The sequence below is a fragment of the Prunus persica genome, chromosome G4, assembly GCF_000346465.2.
Source record: "Prunus persica cultivar Lovell chromosome G4, Prunus_persica_NCBIv2, whole genome shotgun sequence".
In the NCBI taxonomy this organism is placed as follows: domain Eukaryota; kingdom Viridiplantae; phylum Streptophyta; class Magnoliopsida; order Rosales; family Rosaceae; genus Prunus; species Prunus persica.
Window position 1 is genome coordinate 11,106,227 of NC_034012.1, and position 12,353 is coordinate 11,118,579.

General features: G+C 37.8%; 1 protein-coding gene across 1 annotated transcript; it reads left to right on the top strand.

Moving 5' to 3' along the window:
- LOC18780743 (NAC domain-containing protein 72) lies at nucleotides 10,584-12,353 on the top strand. The gene is made up of 3 exons (XM_020562584.1): nucleotides 10,584-10,916; nucleotides 11,022-11,290; nucleotides 11,392-12,353. The coding sequence occupies exons 1-3, from the start codon at nucleotides 10,736-10,738 to the stop codon at nucleotides 11,989-11,991; spliced, it is 1,050 nt and encodes a 349-aa protein (XP_020418173.1). The 5' UTR covers nucleotides 10,584-10,735; the 3' UTR covers nucleotides 11,992-12,353.

The window sequence follows — 12,353 nt, forward strand, 5'->3', positions numbered from 1 at the left end:
AAGAACTCATTTACAGGATGAGATTCCAAAATTGAGGGGAAGTTTAGGATTGTTGTTACTTTTTAAAAAAAAAAACTTGCTTTTGTTGTGTTTTAAAAATAATTAGTTGTAAAATAAAGTAATTTTATGTTTAGTAAATAATATTTTTAAAGTGTTGTTAGTACAAAAGACAGTATCAAAACTATTTGGAAATTTTAATATAAAACTGTTGTAACTGTGAATAATTAGTAAAATAGATATAATGTTGAAAGTATTATACGCTAATCATGTGGTGATGGTGAACAAGATGGAGGTGGTGGTGAAAAAGGTGGTGGTGGATGTGGTGGTTGTGGTAGTGGTCGTGGTGTTGGTGGTGGAGGTTGAGGAGAAGGTAGTGGTCGCGATGGCAGCATCTTGTTGGTGGTGGTCGCGAAGGAGAATGTGGCGGTGGTGGAGTTGGATGTGGAGGTGGAGGTGGTGTCATTTTTAAAAATTAATGATGGTATTTTGGGAATTGAAAAATCCATAAAAAGCTTATCTCTGCTTCTTTTGAAAGCAATTTTGAAAACCAACCTGCCTACTACTTAAAAACTTCTGTCAAAAGGCCACTGCTTTTAAAATAAACAGGATATTTTATTTTGCCAAACTTCTTAAATTGCTTAACTTTAAAGTGAAGCAGGTTTTTGACCAAAAAAAGCATCCCAAACGGGACTCCATTAAAAATTGAAAATTGAAAAACAGTTGTTGATGGTGCTCATAATTCCTTCAAAGGTAGCCTCAACCTAGCTAGGAATCTCATCAAGCACAATAAACCTCAAATAAAAATTATAGCTCCCCTTCCTAAACAGTCAGCCACCTTATTTTTCTCCCAGTAGATGTGGTTAATCACACAATTACCCACTTGTCGTATAAGAGCGTAGCAACTGGACAACAAAGATGTCATCGGATGTAGAACAAAGAGAGAAGATTTTTGGAGAAATAGGACTGCAATCGCAGAGTCCATTTCAATAAGCAAATTTGAGATGCCCCATTGGATAGCAAGTTTTAAACCAAAGAATAACCCTCATATTTCAGCTACTAGGATGTCACCACTCTCCTGATTGGCCACAAAACCACCAATCCAACTCCCTCTATCATCACGGATTACTCCCTCAACACCAATGACTCCAGATGCACATTTGCTGCATAACCTCTTCAGCAAGCACCATTCTAAGTTTGTCAATATCCCACCAACCTCCCTTAAAAAAGTCATGACAATTCAAATCAGAGACAGAAGCATTACCATGGTGCTTAAGCAGAGGCTCATCATTCAACCATTTATCTTGCCAAAACTTCACTTGATCTCCATTGCCAATTCTCCACCCCATACCCTTCACTAACAAATCAGCACCATGGAGGATACCTCTCAGTGTAGAAGAAGAGTCAAGCCTTGAAATAAGTAAGGGATCCAGGATGTCCTTACCTTGCAGATACTTAGCCTCATAAATTTTAGCCCACAATACGTTGTCTTTATTATGAAGTCTCCACCCAATCTTAACCAACAAGCTCTAATTCATATGGGTTGTTCGCTTAAGACCTAAACCACCTTTGCTCTTGGGTCTACAGGCCAAATTCCATTGGCGTAAATGGATTTTGTTTTTCTTTTCACTGCCTCCCCATAAGAAGTTACGATTAAGCTTATCAAGCTCCTCACAAACGCTTGCAAGGAATTTAATCTTTTGCATAGTATAAGTTGGGATAGAAGCAATAACCGCTTTAATAAGAGTGGCTTGCCCAGCTAGAGAAAGAAGTTTCCTTTTCCATCCAGCAAGTCTTCTGTGTACTTTGTCAAGAAGCCCATTAAAAGTAGCTTTATTAGGCCTAGAGTGTAACAAAGGCATGCCCAGATATTTTCCTAGATTACCAGTCAAAGGGGAACCACAAATATTACTTATTTCCTGAGTAGTCTCCTTGCAGGTATTAGGAGAGCAGAAAATAGCAGATTTATCAAAGTTAACAGCTTGTCCCGATGCTTGGGAAAAAACCTCCAAACAAACTTTCATGATCTTGGCTTGTTGGGGGCTAACTTCAACAAAACGCACAAGGTCGTCAGCGAAAAAGAGATGGGAAACAACTGGCCTAGATTGAGAAGATTTCACAGGCTTCCATACACCCCTGTTAACAATATCAAATATAATGTGGGATAATTTCTCAATACACAGTACAAATAAATAGGTTGAGATAGGATCCCCTTGCCTTATACCATTCTTGACACAAAAGTCTCAGTGAGCTCCCTATTAATACAAAGCTGATAGTGGACAGACTTGACACAACTAATTACCTATTGACGAAGCATGTGAGGTAACCCCACCTTACCAAATACTTGCTCAATGAAGTCCCAATTGAGCCTATCATAAGCTTTTGACAAATTGACTTCCCAAGCAATGAAACCCTTTTTGTCTTTAGAAATGTTGAATTTATACATAAGCTCTTGAGCAATTAGAATATTATCGATGATATGTCTACCTAGGACAAAACTAACTTGGTTGAGACTAATGAGACTAGATAAAACATATCACAGTCGTGGTCATAATTCTTTCGATATTCCCTATACCATGAAAAAATGAAAAATAAATAAGGCAAATGCAAGTGCTAATGCCAGATGGGAAAATGGGAAATTATTTTATTTTAATATTTTGGTTAAAAAATGGGATATTCTTTCGGTATCTATGTTAGCAACAAAATGAAGTAAAGCATATTTACGAAAAAGAAAACGTGGATAATTGGCACGTTCAAAATATTAAGTCACATCATGAGACTTTGATTAGCAAGTCATAGGAGTCACAAAGAAAAAGTATGCTTAGTTTATGGGAAAGTCATAGGAGGCCTATATGATTAGTATAGACGCGGATGCAGTTCTTTTTTTGGATTAGGTATTTTGCTTCCCAAGTTAATTTTCCAGTTTGGCTTGTGTTCTAAATACAGACAATATCTGAGAGACATAAAATTTATGGGAGTTTTGATTAGCAAGATAGTGAACATGTAGACATTTGGTGGAGTAATCTGAGATGACATATATAAGTAATATATTGTGTCTAGTATTTTTTATACTCATGATCATCTCTCCATTCTAAATTCATTAGATATTTTATAATTTTAGTAAATTCGTAACACCATATCGACATCTCTTCTTCTCATGCGTGATTCGACTATAATAGAGAAAACATTAGATATTAATTGAGTAGTCAACCAGAAAAGTGATGAGCTCTTCAATGTGTGAATGGAAAAACCACAAGCACCTATGTCCGCTATGAAAATGGGGTTATAATAAGCAACTCACTAAGTGGACTCTAAACTCTCAACTTTAAAAAATTAATATTATCCCACTCACATTGTAAATAAGTTTTTTAAGAAGTAGAGTTGTTGTGGGATTGTTTAGTGACAGAAAATAAGAGAGTGCTTTAGCTGTGAACATAGAAACCAGAACAGAATTTGAAGCAAAACACATCAAAAAGGGCCTCGTCTGGCTCATCTGTTATACCTCATCCCTCTCGCATGACTTGAATTTCTTAATTAATTCCTCTTCTCTTTCCCAAGACCTTAGAGAATATCTTCAAGAAAAACATTCGACCCGTCATGGTGAAGGTAAAAAACACACAGGAAAATGTTTGGTTTATGGAAAGTCAGAGGATGCCCATATGATTAGTATAGATGCAGATGCAGTTCTTATTTTGTATATAGACATGTTGCTTCCCAAGTTGATTTCCCAGTTTGGTTTGTGTTCTAAATACAGACAATATATGGGAGGCATAAAGTTTGTGAGAGTTTTGATTAACAAGTTAGGTAGGAAGCAGGTAGACAATTGGTGGAGTAATCTGAGATGGCATATATGATAATATATTGTGTCTATGGTATTTGGGAAACAGTTACACACTCTTTCTAAAATGCTTTTTTTTTTTGTCCTGTTTCTACGTTAAACATTCTAAATTCATTAGACATTTTATAATTTTAGTGAACTTGCAACACCATATCGACATTATTTTTCTTCGCACGTGCGCGACTATAACAGACAAAACAGTAGATATATTAATCAAGTAGACACCAGAAAAGTGACGGCATCAAGATATACAACTGCTCCCTCAATGTGAATGAAAAACCGTTTGACAAATTTTAATATAAAACTGTTGTAATTGTGAATAATTATTAAAATAAACATAATGTTGAAAGTGTTATGCTCTAATCATGTGGTGGTGGTGAAGGTTGAGGAGGAGGTGATGGTCGCAGTGGTGGGGTCTTGTTGGTGGTGTTCGCGAAGGAGGATGTGGTGGTGGTGGAGGTGGTGGAGTTGGATGTGGAGGTGGAGGTGGAGGTGGTGTTATTTTTAAAAATTAATGGTATTTTGGGAATTAAAAAATCCATTAAATGCTCATCTCTGCTTCTTTTAAAAGCAGCTTTGAAAAGCAACCCGCCTACTTTAAAAGCTTTAGTCAAAAGGCCACTGCTTTTAAAATAATCAGGATATATATTTTATTTTTGCCGAACACCTTAAACTACTTAACTTTAAAGCGAAGCAGGTTTTTGGCCAAAAAAAAAAAGCATCCCAAACAGGACTCTATTAAAAATTCAAAAAATGAAAAACAATTGTTGATGGTGCTCATAATTCTTTTTTTTTCTTTTTATTTTTTTTTGTGAAATGGGGGGATTAACCCCTAAACACACAAAAACTAAATGACAGAGACATCACAAGTTCTAGGAACTCTTAACAAATCATCATCAAAGGTAGCCTCAACCCAGCTAGGAATCTCATCAAGCACAACAGACCTCATATAAAAATTATAGCTCCCCTTCCTAAATAGTCAGCCACCCTGTTTTTCTCCCAGTAGATGTGGTTAATCACACAATTACCCACTTATCGCATAAGAGTGTAGCAACTAGACAACAAAGATGTCATCGGATGTAGAACAAAGAGAGAAGATTTTTGGAGAAGTAGGACTGCAATTGCATAGTCCATTTCAATACGCAAATTTGAGATGCCCCTTTAGATAGCAAGTTTCAAACCAAAGAATAACCCCCATATTTCAGCTACTAGGATGTCACCACGCCCCAAATTGGCCACAAAACCACCAATCCAATTCCCTCTATCTACATGGATTACTCCCCCAACACCAATGACTCTACATGCGCATATGCACGATCCATCAACATTAAGCTTGAACTGACCAATATCATAAGGATCCCAAACAAGAAAATTTTGAGTTGTATTAATTGGCGTATGAAACACCAGAACTAGCCTTCACTCATTACTGAGTAGCAGTAAAAATAATTTATCTGATATCAAAAGCCAAATCCTCTTCTTCGCCAAACACTCTCTTATTGCGCAATTTCTAGATATACTAACATGTAAAAGCAAAGCGATGTTCCACGAAATTCCAAATTGCCAATGTGAGACTTAGTTAACAAATTAACCCTCAACCAAGGCTGAAAATCCAATTGAAAAAATTTCAAACTCAGATTGTTTGAAAGAAATAAGCTCCAAACACTTTTAGCCTTCTCACAGTCACGTAAGATATGCAAGACAGGTTCAATAGGCCAACCACACAAACTACATGAAAGATCAACAGTTAGTTGTCTTTTGGCCCGTTGCTCATTAGAAAGAATTTTACCTTGGAATACACTCCCGAAAAAAATTTGCAACTTGGGAGGAATATTGATATCCCATAAGAACTTCCAAGGACTATCATACCACTCAGATGGTTTAAAAAATGGAAAATGCTAGGGAGACCAACTTTAGATACCAACTTGTGTACCAACTCTCTAATAGAGTGTGGGACCCATTGTATTGGTGGGCTCCACCTCTATTAGAGAGTTGGTACACAAGTTGGTATCTAAAGTTGGTCTCCCTAGCATGACCCTTAAAAAATAGACTACAAGCAGACTTCGCTGAGAAAACCTCATTAGCAGTAGGATTCCATATTTGAGCGTCTGGAGTAGTGCCAAAAAAATCAACAGGAATACTAATAATTTGCTTCGTAACCTCTTCAGCAAGCACCATTCTAAGTTTGTCAATATCCCACCAACCTCCCTTGAAGAAGTGAGATATATCACAATTCAAATTAGAGATAGAAGCATTACCATGGTGCTTAAGCAGAGGCTCATCATTCAACCATTTATCTTGCTAAAACTTCACTTGAACTCTATTGCCAATTCTCCACCCCATACCCTTCACTAATAGATCAACACCATGGAGGATACCTCTCCATGTAGAAGAATATTCAGGCCTTGAAATAAGTGAGGGATCTGGGATGTCCTTACCTTGTAGATACTTAGCCTCATAAATTTTAGCCTACAATCCGTTGTCTTTATTATGAAGCCTTCACCCAATCTTGGCCAACAAGCTCTAATTCATATGAGTTGTTCACTTAAGACCTAAACCACCTTTGCTCTTGGGTCTACAAGCCAAATTCCATTGGCATAAATGGATTTTGTTTTTCTTTTCACTGCCTCCCCAAAAGAAGTTACGATTAAGCTTATCAAGCTCCTCACAAATACTTGCAGACAATTTAGTCATTTTCATAGTATAAATTGGGATAGAAGCAGTAACCGCCTTAATAAGAGTGGCTCGCCCAGTTAGAGAAAGAAGCTTCCCTATCCATCCAGCAAGTCTTCTGTGTAATTTGTCAAGAAGCACATTAAAAGTAGCTTTATTAGGCCCAGAGTGTAACAGAGGCATGCCCAGATAATCAGTCAAAGGAGAACCACAAATATTACTGATTTCCTAAGCAGTCTCCTTGCAGGCAGGGGCGGATCCATTCAGGCGCAAGGAGGTGCATCTGCACCTCCCTTCGCCGAAAAAATCATTGTAAGCGCTTTGAACTGCCCCTTTGCTCAACTGGTGTACAGATTACCTTATTTTCATTTTCAACATTTAAGTAAATGTCTTTGTCCTTTTACTTTAATTTATTTTTATATTACTCCATTTACTTAAGTTTACAATGTAAATAAGGAAGTACCCCCCATTTGGATTCAAATAAAAATACTAGAAAATCAAATTCCTACCAAATCAAAATATAAAAAATCAGTTTTAGTGCAAAATACGATTTAGGCTAAAAATGATGGCTCATTAATTCAATATATACTTCATACTAAAATCCCATAAAATCAAGTTTTCTTATTTGATGTGTAAGGAATAAAAGCCGCCAAAAATTATCTTGAGAAAATGATTATTCCAAAAAACCATTTTCCATACTTAATCAATTTTGCACCTCTGCTAAAAAAATTTCTGGATCCGCCACTGCTTGCAGGTATTCGAAGAACAGAAAATAACAGATTTATCAAAGTTAACAGCTTGTCCATATGCTTGGCAAAAAACCTCCAAACAATCTTTCATGATCTTGGCTTGTTGGGGTCTAGCTTCAACAAAAAGCGCAAGGTCGCGAAAAAGAGATGGGAAACAACTGGCCCAGACTAGAAGATTTTACAGGCTTCCGTACACCCCTGTGAACATTATCAAATATAATGTGGGATAATTTCTCAATACACAGTACAAACAAGTAGGGTGAAATAGGATCCCCTTGCCTTATAGCATTCTCTGACACAAAAGTTTCAATGAGCACCCCATCAATACAAATATGATAGTGGACAAACTTGACACAGCTCATTACCAATTGACGAAGCATGTGAGGTAACCCCACCTTACCAAATACCTGCTTAATGAAGTCCCGATTAAGCCTATCATAAGCTTTTGACATATTGACTTTCCAAGCTATGAAACTTTTTTTGTCTTTCGAAATTTTGAATTTATGCATAAGCTCTTGAGCAATTAGAATATTATCGGTGATATGTCTACTTAAGACAAAACTAATTTGGTTGAGATTGATGAGACTAGATAAGACAAATCCCAGTCGTGCTCATAATTCTTTCGATATTCCCTATACCATGAAAAAATGAAAAATAAATAAGGCAAATGCAAGTGCTAATGCCAAATGGAAAAATGGGATATTATTTTATTTTAATTTTTTGGTGAAAAAATGGGATATTCTTTCGGTATCTATGTTAGCAACAAAATGAAGTGAAGCATATTTACGAAAAAGAAAACGTGAGGATAATTGCCACGTTGAAAATATTAACTCACATCATGAGACTTTACAGTTAAGCAATGATGCAATCGTCATTCCCATCAACAGTCAAGTTGAAAGTCGAACCACAGATGCGGCGCCCACCTAAAGAATATTACACTTTAAATTAAAATATCCATTTGTTCCGCACGTGTGAATGGTTTTTTTTTTTTTCCCTAATCACGCATCATAAAGTTTTTTTTGAATTTTTTAAACATGTTGATAAGAGTTGAATTAGGAGGTCAATATATATATTGGCTTGGCTGTGTTGGTTTTGAAGGATGCATAGTGCACATGCACAGCTATAAAAATTGACTAGATTGGTTAAAAAGTCCAACATTTACTGGTACCATGTTGAACGCCGAAATGGGCTCACCGGTCTGGTCGCTGGGTTGGTAAAAGTCTGGGTTTGAACTTTGAATGTTAAGTAACATGTGAAACTCTAGGTTTAATAAGCGAAACTTTTTACGACAACATTCTAAATGCCGTCGGGAATAAAACATAAAATATAGATTTGCGTGTGTATATGGTTGTCTCAAATGAATGTGGCAATGAACCCACCATTTAGGTGCACCAAGTAATGCAGCCAATAATTGATGCACTAGTCAAACCATAACTATCGTGATTAGATTAATTAATCACAAAGGTCAAAATAAAGAAAAATATTGAGGAGACCTATTGTATTGGTGGGCTCAATCAAATTTGAACGCACTTCAAACGCAAGATAATAATTGTTTTTAATCATTTGAATTTTAAGCCCATTTAAGTAATTTTGATGTTTCACTTATGTCTTTATATCAACTACTTCAAAGTATACAAATTAACAGTGTGTGACAGTCGTCGCTTATTATTGTGTATTTGTTTATGTAATTACTCTTTTTATACCATATTATTGTATTCAAATTGCAAATCTTTTAATTAAGATTTTGCTTTTGTTTCTAATTGTTACGTTTGGATTGTAGATTGACTATTCTAATTATCCATTACATGATATTTTAATAAAATATTATTTTCTTGAAAAAAAGAAGTAAAAGTGACAAAACCAGAAAGTGCACATAGAAAAAGCTTGGAAATTCATCAAAGCTCTTTTTTCTTTCAACATATCCGAACAACAGCACAGTACTGAAACAAACAATTATTTATTCCGTGATTCAGAGTTCAAAGTTGAAGTTCAAGTCTTGAAGCAAAAACTCAAAAGTAGGTACCCCGAATCTCTGTTTCCCATGACAAGTATTCTGCCTTTTTCAAAGGCGAAGCCGTCCAAATGCCACAGAAAACCAGTCACCTGCCGCCATCTAGCACCATGCAATCCTCACGTGGCACAAACCGAAGTCCCCAAAACTTCAAATCTAATTTAACACCCAATTGACACCCCCACCAAACAAAAAAAAAACCTTGGACCGCTTCTACTTGTCAAAACTTGATCCTCACAGAAACCACATGTCATAAAATAAACCTCAAAACCCTTCTACGTGCCCATTTGACCTACCAAAATTGGTCCTTTTTGGCCACGTTTGCAAAATGCTAGAAAAACCCAAATCAATCAAGAACACTCCGGTTCTGCCTCTTAAACCTTGACCAACCCACCCACCTCATCATTTTTTATAATCCCAAATAATACAAAATTTAAAAACTCCAAAAACGCATGTATTAAAATCAAATCAGCATGCTTGTAGGCTTAGCCCATAGTAGTTGATGAGTGAAAGAAACCCTAATTTCTCACCTACACACACGCACATCCTAAAAAACACCAATAAAATAATTGATCACTAATTAAAAATTTGAGACAAAAAATAAGAGGAGTGCACACTCTCATGAACTCGAGAGACACTTTTTTATTTCCGTTTTATTGCTCTCTATTTATATGTATCTCTTATCGTCTCATAGATAACATGAGAAGTTAAACAGAAAGACAATGAAAAGATTATTACTTTATTTTTTCTGTATTTCTTATCGTCTCATAGATAATATGAGAAAATAAATGGAGAGATGATGAAACGAGAATAAAGAAGTATTTTTATACAAACTCTCATTGCCAACGTGCCACCTTCGCACCACTTTTTGTTCCTTTTCTTTCCCTTTCAAGCCTCCCATCTTTTGACAAAATTCCAGCCTAACTCCCCTCTCACCTGTCCACGTGTTGGCACGTGTCCCATGCCTTGTGTGCCGACGTGGGTTAAACCACGCGTGAAAAACGCCTCGCAAAGCCTCAAAAAGATCGAGGCCCCCCTTTTTGCGCCAAGAAAAGCTTCTGGACGCTTTTGCGAACGATCGACACGCGTCCCGTAATGGGGTGAGTCACCACTGTAATATTCGTGACGGTTCATGCACCAAAGCCTAGCAACCGTACTCGCTATCGGATAAGGTCGGCCGCACGATAACGTCGAACTTTAAAAACATAGCGTGGCAGGTTTTAAACGGTGCATAACTCAAGTGGGCCCTAGCCAGCCCACAGCACGACAAAACGACCGTACTTATCCCCCTCCTGCTCTGCTCTATTTAAATAACCGCCATATCTCGGAAACTGAAAAAAAAAAAAAGAAATAATAATATTTGGAAAATTATTTCAAAATCCCTCTCTTTCTTTCTCTCTCTCTGTTTCATCTTCTCCTCTGAAATTTTCTGAATTCACATTTCAAGCTCTGAAATTTTTATCAGAAAAAATGGGTGTGCCAGAAACCGACCCACTTTCTCAGCTAAGCTTGCCACCGGGGTTTCGATTCTATCCCACAGACGAAGAGCTTCTGGTTCAGTATCTGTGCCGCAAGGTTGCTGGGTACCAATTCAGTCTGCAAATTATAGCTGAAATTGATCTCTACAAGTTCGATCCATGGGTTTTACCAAGTAAGAGCCAAAAACCATTTCTTATTTGACTATTTTATCCCTACCCATTTCCTGATATGGCTCAATTTGAACTATATTGAACAATTTTTCACTTGGGTTTTGCAGGCAAAGCAATATTTGGTGAAAAAGAATGGTACTTCTTTAGTCCGAGGGACCGGAAATACCCAAATGGGTCACGACCCAACAGGGTAGCCGGGTCTGGGTACTGGAAAGCCACCGGCACTGATAAGATCATCACCACTGAAGGTCGAAAAGTTGGAATAAAAAAAGCTCTGGTTTTCTATGTCGGCAAAGCCCCCAAAGGCACCAAGACCAATTGGATTATGCATGAGTATCGTCTAATCGAACCTTCACGCAAAAATGGCAGCTCCAAGGTACTTAATTTTATCGAATTTATATTCTCCCCTGTTTTTTTTGTTTTTTAAAATTGATTGTGTGATAATGATTTAATCTTTGGGTTTTTTTGTTGTTGCAGTTGGATGAATGGGTTTTGTGTCGTATTTACAAGAAGAGCTCGAGCTCAGCTGCGCAGAAACCCATGACGACGAGCGTTTCGAGCAAAGAGCACAGCAACGGCTCGTCGTCTTCCTGCTCGTCTCAGCTTGACGACGTGCTCGAGTGGCTCCCGGATATTGACGACCGCTGCTTCACTCTGCCGCGCATAAACTCGCTCAAAACGCTGCAGCAGCAGCAGGAGGACAGCAAGCTCGGGTTTCAGATGGGTTCTGGAAATTTCGACTGGGCGAGTCTTGCCGGGCTCAACGTGGTGCCTGAACTATGTCCCAATAACCAGCCCCAACAAAGCCAAGGGCAAATGAATGTGAACTATAGCAACAATGACATGTATGTCCCTTCGATCCCGCCGCTCTGCCACGTGGAATCGCCGCCGGAGAGGCTCGCGAAGACGGTGGACGAGGAGGTGCAGAGCGGGTTCAGAACTCAGCGGGTTGATAACTCGGGGTTCTTCCAGAACTCGAACGTTATGACTCAGAACTTTTGCAACCCGACCGACCCGTACGGGTACAGTAACCGACTCGGCCGGTCGGGTTTGGGGTTTGGCGGTGCGGAAAAGTGAAAGTAGAAGGGGAGTGCATTCATTTCGGTGGAGAAATCGAGTAGGGGTGCATTTCTGTAAATACTTGGGATTCTTTGGGCTAACATTTTCGGTTTAGGTGGTGAAAGAAGAGAGTTTGGGAGGAGGTTAGGATTAAAAAAAGGGGTGAATGGAAATTTGCCCCTTCTTTTTTGATGGTTTAGGCCAGATTCAGTGTACTCAGCAGCAGGGAAGGAAGAATCTTTGTACAATTTAATGCAGTTCAATTAGAATGTAATTTCCATCTGTCAGAAAAAAAAAAAAAACTGGTCAATATTGGCCGGCTCCATTTTTATGGGACATGTTGAAGTCAAAATTTAAATAGTATCATTGAAATTAACTCA

Coding starts and splice junctions, on each gene's coding strand:
- LOC18780743 (XM_020562584.1), top strand. CDS start 10,736: ATGGGTGTGCCAGAAACCGACCCACTTTCTCAGCTAAGCTTGCCACCG. Junction 10,917..11,021: donor CGATCCATGGGTTTTACCAA/GTAAGAGCCAAA, acceptor TGGGTTTTGCAG/GCAAAGCAATATTTGGTGAA. Junction 11,291..11,391: donor GCAAAAATGGCAGCTCCAAG/GTACTTAATTTT, acceptor TTGTTGTTGCAG/TTGGATGAATGGGTTTTGTG.